This window comes from Achroia grisella, unplaced genomic scaffold, assembly GCF_030625045.1.
Source record: "Achroia grisella isolate CSIRO2021 unplaced genomic scaffold, CSIRO_AGI_Agris_v1 utg544, whole genome shotgun sequence".
Classification (NCBI taxonomy): domain Eukaryota; kingdom Metazoa; phylum Arthropoda; class Insecta; order Lepidoptera; family Pyralidae; genus Achroia; species Achroia grisella.
This window is the reverse complement of record NW_026712929.1, coordinates 419,172-440,320: the sequence shown is the minus strand read 5'-3', so window position 1 is coordinate 440,320 and position 21,149 is coordinate 419,172. Positions and strand designations below refer to the sequence as shown.

The following is a 21,149-nucleotide window of genomic DNA, read 5'->3' as shown; positions in this document are numbered from 1 at the left end:
ATTATAAGGTTAAACATTATAAATATATGTATTGGTGAGTCTCAATAAATATCTAGGAATAAAATAAAAAATTAGTATGCTCTTGTTAGAAATATATAGAGAAAATCTAGTCTCTGTGCAAATAAATTATTGAGAAGAAAAGAGGCATTTATTAGCACGCGTTTTTCTATACAATTTCTGCAAAGAATCTGGTATAATGATAGATAATAACATAATTATGGATACGTATTATACTTACCAGAAAATGATTTATTTCCTTCGAGCTTCTTCATATCGTTGGGCGTCGTGCTTTTTGTATTACCACAACAACATAACACGACGCGAAAGTATATCCGGAATCTAGGCAAAAATAGTATTTATAAGTAAGATATAGCACTTTCACGACTATTTATTATCGTGGTAGTAAAAGGTAGTAATAACAGATGCAACACTTAACATGGCCATATTTTGGTCGGTATAATCGAACCACAACTGAACAAAGTAGCAAACCTACCTGCACCCAATTCTCGGATTAGTTTGGTTTGTTTTCAGTGTTTCTATCTCCGGAGAGTCATTTACATATATAAATTGACACGAAATGTATTTTTGTATCTGCCAGATTTGAACTTACGTTCTTCTAGTTCAAGTTGTAATAGTAAACATGATCTCCAGGCCTACGACTATTAGGATTTTGCTCGCAAAACGTAAGAAAAGATATATCGTAGTATTATAAAATAAATAATCACTAAAGTGACCTATATGTATATTTGTTTTGATGTTATCTCTATATTTCTATGTTATTCTATATTGCAGCATACGTTATAATTCCAACTCAAGGACATGGGAATTTGTAGTAGTTAATGTTTAACTATAATCCGAAATAACTGTACTGTTACGAACGTAACTGTAACCTCTAATTCCGATTTTGAACCTCTACTTAGTAACTTTGCTACTATTGTTTGTAATACTGATTGTGGGTAAATTAATTGATTACGAGTTCTGACGAAAACGTTAACATTACTATCTTATTCGTTTTTTTGTGTATATAAATAGCTGACTGTCCATCTGATGGTCAGCGGAAATTGTTGTCTATATTCATAATAACCCCTTAATCTCACGTCGTTATGTCCGTAACTCATACGGTGCCGGAATCTTATTACAGAAGACTAAGTATTTTTATTTATACCACGTAGGTGGCAAACAAGCATACGGCCCACCTGATGGTAAACGGTTACCATAGCCTAATAGATAGGATAGTAAAGCTATTAAATAAGATAATAAAGATAAAAAAACCTGTGAATCCCGTAATTTTACTATCGTATTCAACACTCGACCAAAACACAGCGGTCAAAACAAACTACAACAAGTAAGATAGAGACAACGCAGACTGGCAGTAGACGATTTTGTACAAAGTCTACCTCGGTGTTTACAATTAAGAACGATGAAATGCTGCTTCAACAAGTTAAAATATGTCCTAATAAATATTAACAGCATTACGAACATAGACAATGTAGAATTAGAGGCTCGTGGTAAACCTCATGCGTAGTTATGGTTTGGTCTGTATCCAATAATTTGACTGTCATAACTTTGAAATTGTGGCACAATTACTTGCACTACCACAAATACTTGAGACAGAGTTGTATCTATCCAAATCAGTTTTTGTAACGTAAATTAATATTGTTGTTAACAGTGTAGTTTAATTTAATGATAACAATAAGAACATTCAAACAGCGCCATTTAGTACCAAAAGAGTAGTATACTAAACAATTGATAAAAATACAAAACGCATTTTTTTATAAATACATAGATAATATACAATTCAGATAATATATTATGTTTTTTTAATTTTTATTAATATTTATAAAAACATACTTTTAATTTTTATTGAACAATAATGCTTACGATTCACAGATTACAATAAGATTTGATGTACCCCTAATCCTAGACAATTTTATACAAAATGTTCTATCCAAATTTACTCGGAAAAACTACGATTTGAATCTATTATATATGAGTTGTCAAACACTTAAATATTTCTAATATTATAGTAAATATAATGTAATAGTTAATATTCTCTTAACTCTTTTGAAAATATTAAATGTTGGTAAGAAATCTAGATGTTTTTATGGTATCTTTACTTGGCACTTTATTTTACAAATATATGCAGATCTTGTGTGTGCTCCAAGCAAAGCCGAGAATGTTAAATTAAATTGAGACTAGTTTGAAAACTTTAGTTTGTCCGCATTTAAACTTAGATAACTTCCACACGCCTGGGTATCGCGTGTAACGTTTGTTAGGTACTAGTTCCTTACATGTTTGTATCTTGTGACTAGAATAAAGTATTACTTAAAGTACTAAAGTAGGTTGAACACAGAACAATTTTTCACACTATCTTACGAGTACAACAGATCTTAATATAATTATAATTCTGTTAATAAAAGTATACGCGACCTTTCCCTATATAAAGGTATAATTGGGTTAGTTTAGGCTAATGTACCCCTAATTTATTCAAATTGAATTAAATTCAAGTTCACCTAGCAACAAGCCCTAAAGTTACAAACACTCAATTATTTTCAAAGTTGACTAAATTCGTGTCTGTTACGATAAGTCCATTTGTATAGGTACGGTGTAAATTTAATTAGATTAATGATATTAACAGCTTAAATATGTATAAATAATAATACGTAGCATATTTCGACGAAATTTTGAATTGGTGTTTATGTAGGGATTAGATGTATTGCAAGATTTAAAATAATATATGGTACTCAAATTTTGTGCAAGCCACATCTGTCAAGTTTACGATAGGGTGAAGAAAATTTGATTGAAGGTTGCCTACAAGAGCGTGAATGGAAAAAGGTGAAGGGTTGTTCAGTTGTGAAAAAAATTTGGGTACATATACGGTAGTAAAAATATATCTCTCTGTATAGACTATATGGTGAGATATATTTTTCAGCTAACTATAAATTAAAAAAATAAAATAAAATTGACACATAAATATAAAACCTATAAATAAAGGACAAACAATTATACAAAATCCACGTGGAATTTTTAATATATATATATGTAATTGTATTGCACATAAATGAAATTATATGGAAAATTCCTGGGGTCTGGTTACTATACAGCATTAATTAAAATTTAATTAACAAAACAAATATTATCAATATATAATAGATCAATATTAGCTAACAATTTAAATTATCATCAATCTACTGCTATCCACGCGTGTTTTATAAAAGAAATTATAATTTTCAGTGAACATTAAAATTCAGAATATTTAATAGATTGGTAAAATGTTTCTTTTTTAATTTCATACTAGATCACCACATGAGTGTTTTATACTTTAATTTATTACAATGTAACTGTAGGTAGATTAACTTACTAATAATAAAAATATTAAGTAAAATTATAAATAGAAATAAATTTCGACCACAATTGTTGTCTTTGAATTAATATATATTCAAAGACAACGATTGTGATCGAAATTCAGTAAAATATCTCTTGCCTGTTATTCAGTAGGAGATTTTTATTTGATTTATTTTATACTATAATTTTGTTAATATAGTCATAATTATTGTCACCTAAATTAATTCATAACAGATAAATGTAATATCCAACTATAATATTACTTAGTTGCATGCATTTGAATGTATAATATTTTGTGTTATGTGCTAAACAGCTAAACATCTGGTGACACAAGTACGTTGCGGAAGTTGTTAAACAAGTAGTTGCTCTAAACGTTGGTGTGGAGAGCAAGTTTGCGCTTATATTATAACTGCTGTTTGCATTCATCGTAAACTATGAATCACAATAGCGTGAATGTAGAGATATGCTAGTTTCAGAAACTAGTACTATCAATTTACAAAATCTTATGTATATTGTTGTACTTGTTATCATTTATATATTTGTTTATTGTTTTTAGTAATTATCCTTTATCGATCTAATAATAAATGTTTATCGTTTAAATGGGTATGTACATATGTTATGTTAATCATGGTGCGAAAGTACCCACAAATCTCACCTTAACGTCATTCAAGTAGAGCTTGTTTTATGAGTAGTAAACAACTGATAAAAATACTTAAATATTTTTTTGTGAATATGTATATAACACTCAGTCTAATACAAATAAATACAAATGTTTGCATCGTGCGAGAAGTTGACCTGCAACCATCAAAAGTAAAGCGGTGTACTAAACCACTAGACCACCGATCCCCTCACGGTTGATAAAAACAACACCATTACATAAAAAGATTAGTCAGAAACTTACTTGTTACTCATCCAGTAATATATAAGTGGGTTGAACATTGAATTCGCCATGGCCAACCAATAGAAAGCGAGGTACATATGCTGGGCGAAAGCTCCTGAAGTCAAAGAGTGGTGATGGTACGCCAGCACGAAGAATGCATGATAAGGAAGCCAACATAATGCAAACACCATCACCACTAGGACAAACATCCTGACAACCTGCGCAAAGAAAGGACTTGATAAACATAATTAAATCATTTAAAAATAAATTACTCGAACATGAGATCAGAATTATTTTTATTTTATTTATTTATTTTGAATATGTATGGAAGTACATTTTATGTTAGTATATTATAAAACATATATATTCTCTCAGTCCATATTTAGCACTGTTACGTACCCAGTGCATCTGGACGTGGACTTAGGTCCACGTCCAGATGCACTGGGTACGTAACAGTGCAATGATCCTCAGTGCCTCCAGAGCGGACTATCTGTCATATTGGCAATAGTGGGTTGGAGGCTGTTTGCGCTTCCCCGAATTCTAAACATCAGTGATGCAGTTCTTTTTTATCCGCGTTCCTGCAAACATCTCTAATCCGCTACAGAATCGAGGCAGCTCCATCAACATCCTAAACCTAGGTTAGAATTCACAATAGAATATGAATGTTAAATTTCATGAAGTTATATAAAGATCACCTCATACATAATTATTTTAAAAGAGCTGCAAAATGTAAATAAATAATACAATGCAGATATATGAAACCTCTTCGTTTCGCAAGCCGTCTTAATTGTACATTTATTCAAAGATCCGGATTTACATTTACACTCTACTTAAACTTACATGTACTTACGAGTACATATACACGGTAAACATTATCCACTTTTCATGGAAGTCAGGTAATAAATCTAATAACAAATATAACGATACGGCTTAGAGGCGACATGCGGAAATAAGGAGAGAGTTATGAAGACTTTTACAAAGTTTTCTGCATGAATACCTCTTTCTCAACAGTTTCCGCCATGCAGCCAACTTGTTTGTATACTGTATTCGAGCATGAATATATTATGCACAAAATATACCACCATAACAATTATGTTAACATAGTTAATTTATTGAATACGGATATTTCTTAATAAAAAATACATGTAGGAAATTCGACAGGATTTCCTACATGTATTTTTTATTAAGAAATTTGAAAAAGTAGAATAAATTTTGCAACAACATAATAAAACAATAATTCGTATGAATTTCTTTCTTACTTAACATTTTCTACAATATTTTAATTTTGTACAAGCGACTGTGTACATCTAGGCATTAAGAAATTCAGTATTCATAGATCATCGAAACATCTGGATATGTTGTTACACGAATATTTATTTATTAATTTAGTCGATTGGTATATAACTATATCAAATTTCTGTTTTTTTATATACAATCAAGTCATTTTTTCATTTTTAGGTGGTAATAAGTTATTTAATCTCCATAAGATAATAAAAATATAATGTAATTACATTAAGTTTTACCCCAATGAGGTCATGTAAGGTGACAAATAATGCAAAAGAAGGAAACTCAACTATCGTTTTTCTCAATTTTCAACAAGGGAAAAGTATGTCATATAAAATAGAATATCTTGTTGTACTAGGTACGAAATGTACGAACCCACCTACTCGTATATTTGCTACGGCTTTGGACTCAATATGGATAGATCATCCACAAATAAAGTCATAAAGCCTGTCACGGCAATAAAATCCCAATGAAATGCGGGCTTCACTTTATACATAGTTTAGTTCTCGGGATTGTAATAAAAGTGTGTGTTGATTTTGGTTACCATGTTTGCGCTCAGCAGGTTGCCAAACAATAAAATCCTGATGAAAGTAATATTTTTCAATACATTACAAAGGAAAGCAATACAATATAAATTACAATGCTTATTAAGTGGGTTTGAAAACATCTAAAATTCGAAAGCGTCTAAATAAATTGTAAGTTTTGTGAATACATTTTATTACGAATTGTATTAGCAATAACTAGATGTTTTTGAAACTTGTGTAAGTTATTTCTCTAGGTTGATGAATTATATTATTTTCGGGTATTATTCGAATTAAAATAATATACTTTGAAATACGTCAATATAATGCTTTGTAAAGTTAAAATCTCACGGAAAGAGCACAATATTCAGGAGAATAATATTCATTGTAATCTCATAGATATTATTAGATATACCCGTACGTGTTATTAGCTAGTGCTTTATTAAACAATATACAATATTTATAAGGCTTCACACGTGTAATAATATCATATGTACATCGTGATGTAGATAATATCGAATATATAATTCATATATATTCATTAATTTCATTTTTAATAAGGTTCTTGAATAATTGATAATAATATTTATTAAATTAATATTTATATTTAAAATGACTCAAATATAACACAAAAACTTACCGAAAATAAATTGTTTATTATACAAATCCATACAATTTATTTGCCTAAATATAGTAGAAGTCTACTACGCTTTAGCCCTATTAATATTTTGTAGCCTTTGCGGTCTCTATTTATAAATATAACGTTGTAGTAGTAGTCCAGCAATATATATACAATCAAGGAGTGAAAAAAATTAACATATAAAAATTATAATTAAAAATGAGTAAGATATGTCTATACATTTTTTAATCTAAGTTATATCTTAAAGCGTATAAAATATATATTATTATAGTAATTATTTTGTACCATAGTAACCATTTTAATTATTAACAGTGTTGTGGAAATATCAACCAATCAATAAAAGGCATGCTTTTGCCGGTTGCATAACTTACAAATATCTTTACCGCAATTATCTTACGGGTTATTAAATATTAATAGCATGAGTGAAATCCACAGTCAGATCTTGCAAGCTCTACCAAAATCATGTGTAAAAATAAATTGAGTAAGAGTTTATGTGTTTCTGTTAATTTAATAATAAATTTGCATTCAATTGTGGAAAATATATAATACTACTTTTAAATATTTTATTTATAATTTAATATTTGCCGTATAAGGCAGCGATGCGTGGCTTCTTGTGATATATAATATAAGAGCTTTCATAGTAAATACTCTTTTTGGCTATAGTATTATCAAAATAAATTTAAGGTTATATAGAAGAGTTTAAATGGTTAGTTTATGGGGTATGAAAACAAGAACTCCAGCTTTTCATTAGTAGTATACCGGTTACATTTGCAAAAAATAAACCTGTTAATGATCAGTAGGCAGTTTATTATTTTCTTTTCTCTACCATAACAATGAAAACAGTAGTCGACTTTTGTATAAATAAAGTAAATTGTTAAACTGTAAGAAAGTTGAAATAGTTGTATTTTTTAAATTAAAAATGACAACTATTGGAGATTCTAATTTTAAAATTCAATTCAACATGTCAGCATTGTATTTTATAATTACAAGACCACTTACAATCAGGTAGACTTTTTGCTACCTGATTGTAAGTGGTCGCCTATATACATGCTCAGTATCTCCGACATCACGTCATTATGTAACGCCCGTGTTACCTCATGCGTTGCTATTCAGGAGGACAAAGAGTTGTCATGTATCCTGTAATTTATTGTCTTATTTCATCCTTCAACTAAAATATGACTTGCAAAGCAAAGTTAGTGGCTGAAATAGATGACATCGCGCAGACACTCAACGTATACCTTAAGAAAATCTATCTTTTTACCTGAAGTTTTTTTAGAGTACGATAAAAGTTATTGTATTGTTGCCAACAAACAAATATTATAGACGCAGGAATTCTAAACTAAATCCCAACCTTTAGTATTACCAGTAAACTATGCAGTGGCTTAAATAATGTTCTTACTTAATAAACCATTTTAGATTTGTTTAAACAGGAAGGGTCTTCGGATATATTGACTTCACAATTTGCAAATTGCGTTTTCCATTATTTGCTGTACTTGAAACATAGGTATCTAGTTAAACGTCATGTTCAAAGGGATCCTTTCTCTTGTAGGTAATGTAATTTACTTTAAAAGGAAATAAATATTTAATATGTATTTTAATAACTTAAATATATTATTATTTAATTCTTTTGAGGGGTTTTTGTTACTTAACTCCTTCTCGACCGATTTTTATGTATATTTCAAAATGTTCTTAAATGGTTCAATAATACAATTGGAATCTGTACTTTTCCGGTTAGTACGACGTCTGTCTGGTCCGCGAGTAATTTATATGTTTTTCTCTACAGTAAACTAACAAGAGCTTTGATAACAGTACAAAATTACAGAATAGATTACCTATATAAGGTAATAAAATAATCATATAGTATTGCGGAAGTGGATTGTTAGTAATGGGAATTATCTCGATTCAACCTCCATACGGTTCCCTGTGGGAACCATCGTACTCGCAGTTATTTAACTGACTTGGCTTCATGCTGCGCCAGCGAATACCATCAACGCAGGCGGGTGCTTCATAACATATGTACAAATGAAAATCTCATATTTTATAACGAATATTCACTATTGTAAAGTATAACTATACTAACCTTCCGTTTTGCTCTGACAACTTGCATCTGATGGTGAGTACATTCACCAATTGCTCTTCCTCGTAAAGCTGCACTCATACGTGCATACGCCCATACCATCACTGCCATCGGAACTACATACGTCACGGCTAGGAATATAAGGTTGTAGCTGAAAAGACATTGTCCATTTAACAATTATGTTAATCACCTTGTACATAATATATTAATACAGGCGAAATATACAGCTTTAGATAAGTCTATAAAGTCAATATCTGACAAATCAGATATCCGTGTTTGTGTAATATGACATATGTAAGTACGGGGTATAGAAAATTTTATTAACGTCATGGATGAGAATGCCTCTCTAGTCTATATCTACCACAAAGCGTCTTGCGTTGTATGCTGTAGTGAATAAACTATGTATAACACTGAAATCACAAGACGCCACTAATAAAGCATGTTTCGGTGTATTTAGTAATGTCGATGGTGTACTTATATGCATATTATCACTTTCTATCAGTATCAGATTATGTACTACTAAAAAAATACAAAAATAATAAAAAAAACTAATGGTTGGTGAAAATGAAATCAAAACTCGTGATAATAAATTATTTACTTTGCAATAAAACATTTTACACCTATACACTTAACTGAAGTAAAAGAAATGCCGCAAAAGTAAACGACGAAATAAAACTCACATCTTTTCCTAATTCTTTATATTCTTTTCACAAAGAATGTACTCTAATATTAATATACTTTTCTATACATTTATATGCTTAATTTAATATCTAAATCTGAACCTTATCGAATAGCCATTAATAAACGGTACCTACGTATTGCGCGCGCTATCATTTCGACTATGTAGGGGAGGTCGTTTACGTCAATTAAAAAGATAAATGGACCTCGAATTGAGCCTTGAAGAATGTCCGTTTTTTAACAATAGCTTTTACAGACTAGGTAATTTATTTACATTATTTCTCCTAGCAAAGAAAGATTGCCTGAAGTAAATTTCTCAGTATATAAATCAATGCGTTTCAAATAAATGATGATAATATTAATGAGATCATATTTCAAATGAACATATTTATAATGAAGTAAACTATACAGTTGAATATTTCTAAACTTGGAATATTATCAGCCACAAACTTTCAAATGATGTTTGAACTTCTGTACTAATTAGTTTGAACTTACTAAGCAGTAAAACTTAAATAACTGGAATGGGGGTCAAACTTAACCACAAATATTCGATCAAATAGGAAATTTTGACTTAACAGTTCCACTACGACTGTAGACTCAAGAGAACATTATTATAAAGCTTTGTTTGATAAAAATATATCTGCCATTTATTAAATCAATAAATAAAATTTGTGGTGAGTTGCATCTAAAAAGATAAAGTTGTATCCTCCAAAACATTACATTTTTTATACCATAAAGTTGACAAGATGGTAAATGGTTACCCATGTAAACACCAACATGGGTATACACGCGAATAACTATTAAGATAACTTATTGTGCTTTTTAGAAAGGATTCCTATGCATGTCACTAGGAAAAACTTTGAAAGTATTTCATTGTTCAATCGAGTATTCGTGGAGTAAAACTACACCATCAGAGTATACCATTTTGCAACTTCACGATAATATATTATAGGAAATATTAAAAAATATGCCAAGAAAACTTTGTCTAAAATAAAGAAAAATCACAAAACAGGTATGTGTACATAATTATGCATATTAAGGTTCTTAGGTTCATAATAAATACTAGCAACATACATATAATTATTTAAGACTTAATTAGTTATATCACCTTAAAATACATATGAACTTAATATGTAGTCCAAATGCTTAACTACATAGTTATATAGTTAAAGACCAAATAATGTATGTAATACAAGTTGTTGTTTATTTGTACCCATATATAATAATATAATAATACTAAATTTATATGTCTCACCAATAATCTATTTTAGAAGTTGGGTAGCTCCCATCGGGCCATCTTATAAAACATATTTCTCTTTCACCATTTATGTACCTATAACAACACAATTGATATTTTAATTGTTGTAACTATGTTATATTAATGTGTTATATTATGTCTTCATATCCTGTAATTACTACCATATCTCATAATTTGAATGATAACAAGCCCCTGACATCATATATAGACAGGGTTATACAAATGGATTATAAGTACAAATTATATAGTTACTTCGAAACAACAAATTTTGGATGCTTTGAAAGTTTGGATGTTTGATCGGATCAAACTTCGTTTGATTTGGATGCCATGGACCGAACATTCAATCTGAACTATATTTGTTTAAAGTTTAACATGTCACTATATTTCTAACAATAATTTCAGTTTGGCAAAGTTGGCAAAGCGAGTGCGAATATCTGCTGGATCAGAGTATCAAGATTTGTAATTTCACAGTAGGCCCCCAGATGCCAAGCGAGCAACCTTAATCTTAAAATGTGTTTCTTGTGATAACATCTTTAAAATTTTCAAGGGAGATTAGAAATGCTTTTACAAAAGTAACGTTGCAGAAAACCATTAGTAACACTTTTAAAGACCATTAGTAACGCTACAAAATCGATTCGCATTGTGTCTATTAAGTGCTATTACTATTATGGTAGTTATTATATATAGCTTCATAAAAAAATCAGAGATAGAAAGTTATCCACTTGAGTTTTTCTTTGTGGAAATTTGCTACAGTGGATAACAATATAAAAACGGATTTTTATTTTATTTTTTGGAATAAATATATATTGTGTTTTATCTACGTAGTATGTTCTCTAATATATAAGGCAGTGATCGTATGCCATCTACGTAACTGTTAATTCGATTAGCAATTATTAATTAACATTTACAATAAAATTAATTTATAGCAGATAGTCAAAATATTGATATATCGACAAGAATGTATACTATATATATAAAATCTGTATATAACTTTAGTATAGACATAGTATAGTTATGTACAGAATCTGTACATACTCGTAACTTTACTAAGTCTATACTTAGTAAAGTTATGTACAGATTCTCTATCTAGATACATAGGAAGTTTTTAGAAAACCGTTTCTATAAACGGAAACTACATGGAACCGTCCTTAAATAGTCACATGAATAAACTAGTATATAATTAATCGTCCAAAAGATATTAGAGAATTTTACATTGTTTAAACGAAAACTGAAAGATTGACTGTCGCTAAATAATTTCTACTGAGTATTTAACCAAATCAAATACTTTAATATATTTTGCATGCCCATTATGGTAAATATTGATAATCAATAATATTTTTAAATTTCATTTTAATTTTGGAATTAACAAGAAATGTAATTATTTATTTGCGATATATTGCTACTGTAGGAAAGTTGTTACATAAAAATATTATTTATCAGCAATATTGACCCAATTAAATTATATTTATGTAATTTAATTGTATGGTGTTTACATTCCCGGTTCATTTATTATATTTTTTATAATTATAGAGTTATCAAAATCAACAAAAGTTTTAATTATTCATTCAATAAAGTGTTATCAAGTCAGGACAATTATTGAAATAGTATTACACATTGAAACCACTGGGTATCTGACAGTCTGTATTCAAACAAATTGTTACTTTATTGATTAATTTATTTATTCAAGTGAATGTATAGGTATTACTTACTAACAAATAGAGATACTGTCACTTTTAAAGTTGATTAGTTTTAACGTAAATAGTTGTCCTACCAAATAATTCATAAAGGAAGCACGTCACTTACGCACGAAGTATTAAATTTGACTTCAAAGCCGAAACAAAATTGGTACAAACAATTGGGCTTGGATCATTTATATTTGAAAGAGAAATTGCAATACATGAAGCTTTGAACGTAATCCATATCAGGGGAATAGGATGTAAAAAAATGTAAAAAAGTTAGTTTTTAACTGACACTTGAGACCTTTAAAATATGGATATTGTATAATAGATAGGTATAATATAATATTATGAAGAGCATTTTTTTATATTTTTTGATATTTTAGTGTATCTATATACTAATAATATAAAGAGGAGATATATTCTTGTTTCATGAAAATACTTGACCAATTTAACAAATTATTTGGGTACACATAACCAGACATTATCAGGGAGTTCCAGTAAAATATTTGATGTGTATTTTGAAAAAAATTGATATGTCTACAGTAATTTTACCGGCGCGAAACAGGAATATTTTTTAGTTATATATGTGCATATAATGTCCTCATTATATATATAATAAACCTTTTTATAATTTTAATATAATTAATACAAAATTATATTAAATTATAAAAAGGTTTATTGCCATTTCTGGGTCAATTCTATGCGGGAAAATTTTTTTTTAGATTATTTTTCTCAATATCACTGATACACCTTGTAACAAGAGCTGTAATTCTTTAGCAAGATATATATATAGGACTAATAAAGTTAACCCTATCAATTGTAATTAGAATTAAAAAATTTACGATCAAGTTTGACGAAGTTTTTTCACCTTTTGGTAGTCAAGATCGCACAGTAAACCATTACGCAAAAGGAGAACAATCATAAAATTTCTGAATTGAAACAGTTGGATGTTAAAATGAAAAGAAATGAATTACGATGTTATTGATTATTATGTTAGTAGACTATATAAATAGATTTTGATGGTGACAACCTTTGCGCTATTGGGTATAGAAAGAGTATGGTTTTACTTGTTCCCAAAATAATATTTACTACAGATTTTGAGTAATTTATAAAACTGATATAGAAACATGCATTTTATTCAAAATTTTGGAGACAAAATTGGCGTCATTTTCCTTTACATGTTGAGACGCAAGATAAATTATCATACAAAATTTAAGAAAATATAGTATTAGTCATAAATACTGTATCAAATAAATAAATAAAAATATACAACAAAAACAATTAATTAATTAATTACATAAATATACCAAATAATGATTAAGTTTCTATTATTCTGTTGTCTTCACTGTCCTACTAGCTTATAAAATTCATAAAATAGAATAATAATTATCTCTTTTTTATATTTACTAAGTTTCAAAAACAATTTAAAGTTTTAACAAGCTTGTCCCAGGTGTTAATTAATATGAAAATCCTTTGCATTTAAATAAAGTTCGGAGGCCTCTCAGTTAGCCATTATGGTCTTTTAAATAGATACGTATTTACATTTACGTCTTTTAAGATTTTAAAACCGGTTTGACAGTCTACTTACATTTTCACGACAATTGTTTTATAATAGTATTAGATTATATTAGTATTATTAGAGATACTTTTAAACCCTGAAAGCTAAATTATCTGTTATGAAATTTTACTTATATTATGGGAACTACTAATGGATCAAAGATCAGATGTAACTATCTATATACTAAACTTACTGTTTTTTGTATGTATCAGAATACAGTAAATTCGGAAGTGCCAGTAATGCGCTTAGACACCAAACAGTCACGAGGGCCGCACGAGCAACCTTCCGGCTCAACCGATGATGCAACGGCTTTACTATGGCCACATACCTGAAAAATACACCATTGATTAATACTTCTTTACAATTACAACGGCTTAAGTATAAAATACAGAAAACAGAGACCAACATATGTAATAGTTTTTACATAAGCTACGACAGTTTGATTTCCCGGATAAAGTGTGGACCCTATCTCTTACAAATAATATATTGACGAAACATAAGACTAATTATTACTTAAATTACTTTTTGTTGTTAGTCGGCAGTAGATTATGTACCTACTATTGACCAAACGATAGAAAGTAAGTTAAATAATAACATTATTTTTATTTATTTTTTTTTAGGAAGATTAACAGTGTAATTTTTTACATATTACTAGTCATATTAAATTGTCCTATGCCAATTAATAATCTTCGCCAATAGTATACACTATATTTATAATAACTAATTATTAAGAGATATTTTCATTTTTCGCTTTATAAAATTGTAACATCTACTTACATATAGAATCATGGTCATCATCGTCTTAAACTACCTACCATGTCATTTATTGATGAATTCACTAATGATGAGGTAGACAATTAACAAACTTACTGATTTCATTCTTTATCATATATTCAAATTCAGACTAAAAATAATACTCATAAACATAATATTACTCCAGAATACTAATATTACTCAATTCATATTCAAGTATATTGTAATAACATATTTTATTTTGATAACTAAACGTAAAATGCTCACTACTGTATAACTTCGTACCAAATTGAAAGTACTCGCAGCGATTGCCTTGTAAACGTCAGTTTCAAGATACGATAATATTTATTTTCCTTTCAAAATATTTTCCTACCGACTGAGCATAAAAACCGGGACCCTATGTTTAAAGAGAAACTTATTTAGACGGTATATATGGGTATCAGAGCGGAGAAAATGGTTCAGTAGACTAAAAGTTAGTCTAGTCTACTTTGTCATCATAAACAAATATTTATTTTACACAACTGGTAATGGGAAATCGGGCATCTTATTATGAAGCTTTTTTTTTGTTTGTAAAGATGTTTTCCGTACTGAGAAAATGAATACAGAATCAACCAGTATCAAAATGAATTCTTCAAATTTGTACAGTATTAGAATTAATTATCAAATAAAATCAGTAGAATTAGGAATATTTTCCTTTGTATAATATTTGTATTTTCTTTGTAATATGAAAGTGACTACGAATACTGAATTAAGTTAATAAGTTTGTTCTAGAACTATTTCCTAAGTGTTCGGTGTACAGAGAGCTCTGGGAACCGAATCATCATAATGTGAAAAGTGTTCCGGTCATCATAGTTTCTTAAGTAGGGTTCGCATTAAAGTACCTTGATTCCCCCCGGGAAACCGCCTCGAGCCTACGGTTAGAACCGGAGCTATTTTCAGTTACTTAATATTTTGCTGCAGGTCCAATCATCTCAACTCCGTTGGGTGGCTAGATTACACCGAAAATTTTGTCTTACCAAAGCTTAGTTTTACTCATTGCTTTCCTGCGTTGGATTATAAATGAAATTTCCAAGTCGGAAGAGAATACACTTTGTATATATCGGTAGTGCCGATTTATAACATGTAAACACTTTATGGAATTAAATATGGACATAGAAAAATGAGGCCTGTCGGCTTCTGAAAAATGTGTATATACAAGATTACACGAAAAATATTACTATAACTACTGTAAATGTTTATAAGGTAATTTACGTGCGGCAAAACAGCATGAAGAAAAGAAGAAGATAATAATAATAATAATAGAAGCAAATAACCTTTAAAAGGTATAATATGATAGAGATATTCAGTGAATTACGTATACAGTTGTAAATATAATTTATTTCGTTCCAATTGCAGTTGCACGTTACATACAAACTGTTACTTAGCAACAATACTTATTTTAAATGTGATGGATTATACTTTTTCTACTTCAATCAATGTGCCTAATACGGTCCCTTAATCCATTACATTTAAGACATTCTCCATCTCTACATTTAAATAACATACATAATATAAAACAATATACAGAAGAGTAAACAATAGAACTACTAGCAAAAAACATATCCAAAATTAAATCTGTTAAAATACTAATAATTTCTGTTGGACCTATACCGCCCCCATAACAGAATAATTTTGTAATATTTGAGTCACAACTACCTTTAACTTCGGACCTGATACACATTTCGTCAAGATATCTGCTATCATTTTTTCGGTCGGTAAGTATTTAATTATAATGCTATTATTAGCCACTGCCTCTCTAACGAAATGATATTTTATATCTATGTGTTTAGTCCTATTGTGATTCATTTTATTTGCAGCTATTTTATGCGCAGATTGATTATCATTATAAATCAAAACTGGCTTACTACTTCTCTTAAGTAAACTGTTAAGTATATTATTTAAATATACAGCCTCCTTTGAGGCTTGACACAGAGCTACGTATTCTGCTTCGGTTGAGGAGAGTGATACGCATTGTTGTTTTCGGCTTTCCCACGATATAATATTTGTGCCTAATTTGAAAATAAAACCTGTAAAAGATTTTCTGTCATAAGACCCACCCCAATCCGCATCTGCATAGCCATAAAAATTAACATCTTTCGATTTTCTAAAAGAAAGACAATGATTCAATGTCCCCTTTAAATAGCGTAAAACACGTTTAGCACAATTGAAATGTAATTCATTATAACAGGAATTAAATTGAGATAATAAACTAACAACATGTGCTATGTCTGGTCTAGTATTTACAGCTAAATAATTAAGACATCCTATTAAATTTTGATATGGCAAGTCGCATTCCGAATTTGATGCTTTTTCTAATTTAAGACCTAGCTCCATTGGGGTTTTAACTGGTTTACAGTCAGTCATCCCGAAGTCGTTCAAGACATTTGTTATATATTGTTCTTGATCGAGATATAAGACACCATTTTCTCTCCTCAGCCGCATACCTAAAATATGCCTAGCAGGACCTAAATCTTTAATTTTAAATTTATTCAGCCCCTCTTTCAGTTTCTGTTTTTCGTTTTCACAATTACCAAAAACAAAAATATCGTCCACACAAATTACAACAATTAACTTTTTATCACCATCTAACAGTTTTTGATATAAACATGGCTCTATTTTAGATTGTTCGAAACCTAAATTCAACATTTCCCTATCTAACTCATTAAACCAAGCATTCGAAGCTTGTTTCAGACCATAAAGTGATCTTTGCAACTTACATACTTTTGATTCTTGACCTTTAACAAACGCCCCCTCGGGCTGATGCATGTAAATATTTTCTTTTAATTTCCCATATAGAAATGCAGTAGTAACGTCCCATTGATCAATAAACCAATCGTATTCAGCAGCTAATGAGAATAGTAACCTTAAAGTTGAACTTCTTACTACTGGTGAATAGGTTTCATTATAATCTATGCCACGTACCTGTGTGTAGCCCTTGACAACTAATCTAGCCTTATATTTACTTATTTTACCATCACTATCTCTCTTGATTTTGAATACCCATTTGCATTGAATAGCCTTCTTATCAGGTGGAAGGTCCTACTAGCTTCCACGTCTGATTTTCTTCTAGTGATCGCAATTCATCATCAATTGCTTTCTGCCATAAATCACGATCAGATCTCGCTAATGCTTGCTTTATTGTTAATGGATCGCCATCAATTTCTGCAATAGCATTACAATGGTAATAATTTACAGGTCTACGTTCTCGAAGAGGGTATCTCCTCTTGGGTTCCACAGGATCAGCTTCGATTTCAGCTTCTGAAGTCTCCAAAATCTCACTGTTGACAGGTACATTAAGTGTGCTTGAATCAGCTTCTAAAGCGTTAATGTCATGATTTATGTTCCGTTCAGGGCATGTTCTCGTCACAGATTCTTTTTGAACCTCCTCCAAATTTATAGGAACCACTGTGCTTTTCATTTCATCAGAAACGTTATCGCCAGGAAAAATATTTTCTAAAAATTTGACGTCCCTCGCAATTTTTACATTGCCCGTCTTTGGATCGATTAGTCGGTATCCTTTTGTTGTTGTGGAATAACCAACAAAGATCAAAGCTTCCGTCTTTGTATCAAGTTTTTGTCTCTTTTGTTTGGGTTTTAGAGCGTAAGCCAAACAACCAAAAACCTTCAAATGACTTACATTAATTTTTCTTCCTGTCCATAGTTCCTCTGGTACAGCATTGGTAATAGCTTTTGTAGGACTTCTGTTCTTTAAATATGTTACGGTGTTCACTGCCTCTGCCCAAAATTTCTTACTGAGATTTGCTTCATAAAGCAATGTTCTCACCTTCTCCATGATGGATCTGTTTGCTCGTTCAGCTACACCATTTTGTTCAGGTGTATATGGTACGGTGGTCTGATGTTGTATACCTGAGGACTTCAAAAATTTGTCAAAAACACGATTACAATACTCTGAACCGTTGTCAGATCTTAGACATTTAATAGATTTGTTTGTTTGTTTCTCTACTTCTGCCTTGTATTCGCGAAATTTAGCAAATGTTTGATTTTTATTTCTCAAAAAATATACATGTGTCTTTCTTGAAAAATCGTCAATAAATAATAACATGTACCTGCATCCGCTTAGAGAATTTGTTTCAATTGGGCCACAGAGATCAGTGTGCACTATTTCCAAGATATCCGTAGCTCTTGTACCTTGATTTTTGAAGGGACTTTTGCATGACTTTCCATTAATACAAGGTACACATGGTTCACTTAAATTTGTCGATTTTAAATTCATACCAGTTACTAATCCATTCAATTTGTACATATTTTTTTCTACTTAGGTGAGCCAAACGTTTATGCCAAAGATTTGAAATTAATTTATTTGACAATGTCAAGTTGACTATCGGTTTTTCTTTTATTTCATATATTCCGTCAACTTCTTGACAAACCGCAATAATTTTATTTTCTTTCTTAATGCTGCAACCTTCTTGGTTTAAATTAATTTCAAAATTATTTTTTATGAGTTTGCTTGCCGAGACTAAGTTCATGGACAAATCGGGAACGTGTAAAACATCTTCTAAATTCAATTTAGATGTTCCATTTGTATATAGTTCGACATTTCCTTTTCCCTGTACTGGTAATTCTTGACCATTCGCTACTTTCACTTTTAAGTCACTTTTTTGACTTTTGTAATTCGATATCTTATTTTTATCGTGCGTCATATGATTAGAACAGCCACTGTCCAGATACCAATTTTTCGAATTAGTTTCTCCCATGTTCAGACAAACTAACCCAGAGACATTCTTAGTATATTGCTTTGTCTCTTTGCATTCTGATGCCTTGTGTCCTGGTTTATGACACTTGAAGCACTTAAAAGTCATCTGCTTACGATCGGTTGGTTTTTTATATGATCCCGCAGATTTTCGTGTTTTATTTACAGATAGAGCTTGCACTTCACTTGAGTTTCCTTCCGACTGTCTATTCGATTCTTGTAGCAGTTTGGTTTTTATTTGCTCAAGAGTAATTGTTTTCCCACAATTATCCACAGCCATTATGAGCGGGTTATATTCCGCAGTCAAACCACTTAACATGATGGAAATAATCCAATCATCTGATATTTCTGCATCAATATCAGCTAACTGCTGTGATAAGTATATTATTTGCGACATATACTTATTCATAGAGTCGAAATTTTCAAGTTTGCATTGCCAAAGCTGTCGCTGTAACGTGATGCGTCTTCCCCAACCTTTATCCTCAAATGCTCTGCAGAGTCTCAACCATACTTCTCTAGCAGTCTTCGCATTATATACATGAGTAAAACATGAGGAATCTAATAATAAACAAATCGTAGTACGGGCTTTACGGTCGTCATCTTTGAATTTGTCATCAAAGTGTTCCAACTCTATTATCTTCCATAAATCCTTATTTTCAAGATAATTACGTACTTGAAATTTCCAGTTGGGAAAGTCCGAAGCACCCTTGAGTTTCATGATACCGTACATTCCATGACTCGACGTATCGTCATCTGCCATTTTCAGAATTTTGATTTGTTTTCACCACTATATTCTAGAATTCACTAAATTATATTCACTTTAGTGCTAGTCCATAACCTGATAGAGATATTCAGTGGATTACGTATACAGTTGTAAATATAATTTATTTCGTTCCAATTGCAGTTGCACGTTACATACAAACTGTTACTTAGCAACAATACTTATTTTAAATGTGATGGATTATACTTTTTCTACTTCAATCAATGTGCCTAATATAATAGTTATTTTGTTTATCACCTTCATTACTTTTCTAGCATATTATTGTATTTATATTTTATATTGCATGTGTGTCACGTCGGTATAAAAATATAATTTCCATATATATTTCTTTTAATATAGAACACTTCAAAGGCAGCTTTCAATTTTATTAAATCGGTAACGTCACGAAGCACCTCGAATATTAATATGAAATAATCTCACGATCTGGAATCAATAAATCAGAAGGTGTCCTTAGTAGCAAAATGTACTGTATTGACTAAATACAAAACAGTATCTAAACGTGAACATAAATCTTAGAAAATACCATTACGCTATCAAGTTATATACATATTTGATCTAGGTACCTATGCATAACTGAAGAGATTGAAACATTTTGCATATAAAACTTAGGCTTTTCTTTTACAAGAAAATCTTTCCTTAATGGCGATAAAATTGGTTCCTACATCTAGAAAACAGATTATCTATAGGGCTAACACGCGAACCTCGTGTTTTTTGAATCCGGGGGATTCATAAATTTCTCTATATACATAGACAGAATATTGTTTACCGATAGCGCCTAAAATAATGCTACATTTTCTATTCTAGTAGATTATTTTATGTATTAACAAGTTTTTACTTCAGACTTTCTATTTTAATGATCGGAACATAAAATAAAAAGATAAATAGTCTATCTTTAAGTCTAACAGGGTTATTAAAGAAAATTAAGTATTTTTTAACATATGCGTT

The 21,149-nt window shown here is 30.1% G+C and overlaps 1 protein-coding gene across 1 annotated transcript in view; it reads right to left on the bottom strand.

Annotated features, from left to right (window-relative positions):
- Positions 1 to 21,149, bottom strand: part of LOC131847946 (tachykinin-like peptides receptor 86C) — a 55,237-nt gene that overhangs the window by 17,102 nt on the left and 16,986 nt on the right. Inside the window, exons 4-8 of the mRNA XM_059197674.1 lie at positions 14,114 to 14,248; positions 10,681 to 10,758; positions 8,751 to 8,898; positions 4,247 to 4,443; positions 239 to 339 (exon numbers count right to left, since the gene is read on the bottom strand). Of these exons, the coding sequence (XP_059053657.1) occupies positions 239 to 339; positions 4,247 to 4,443; positions 8,751 to 8,898; positions 10,681 to 10,758; positions 14,114 to 14,248 (659 nt within the window). The remainder of the gene's footprint in view (positions 1 to 238; positions 340 to 4,246; positions 4,444 to 8,750; positions 8,899 to 10,680; positions 10,759 to 14,113; positions 14,249 to 21,149) is intronic.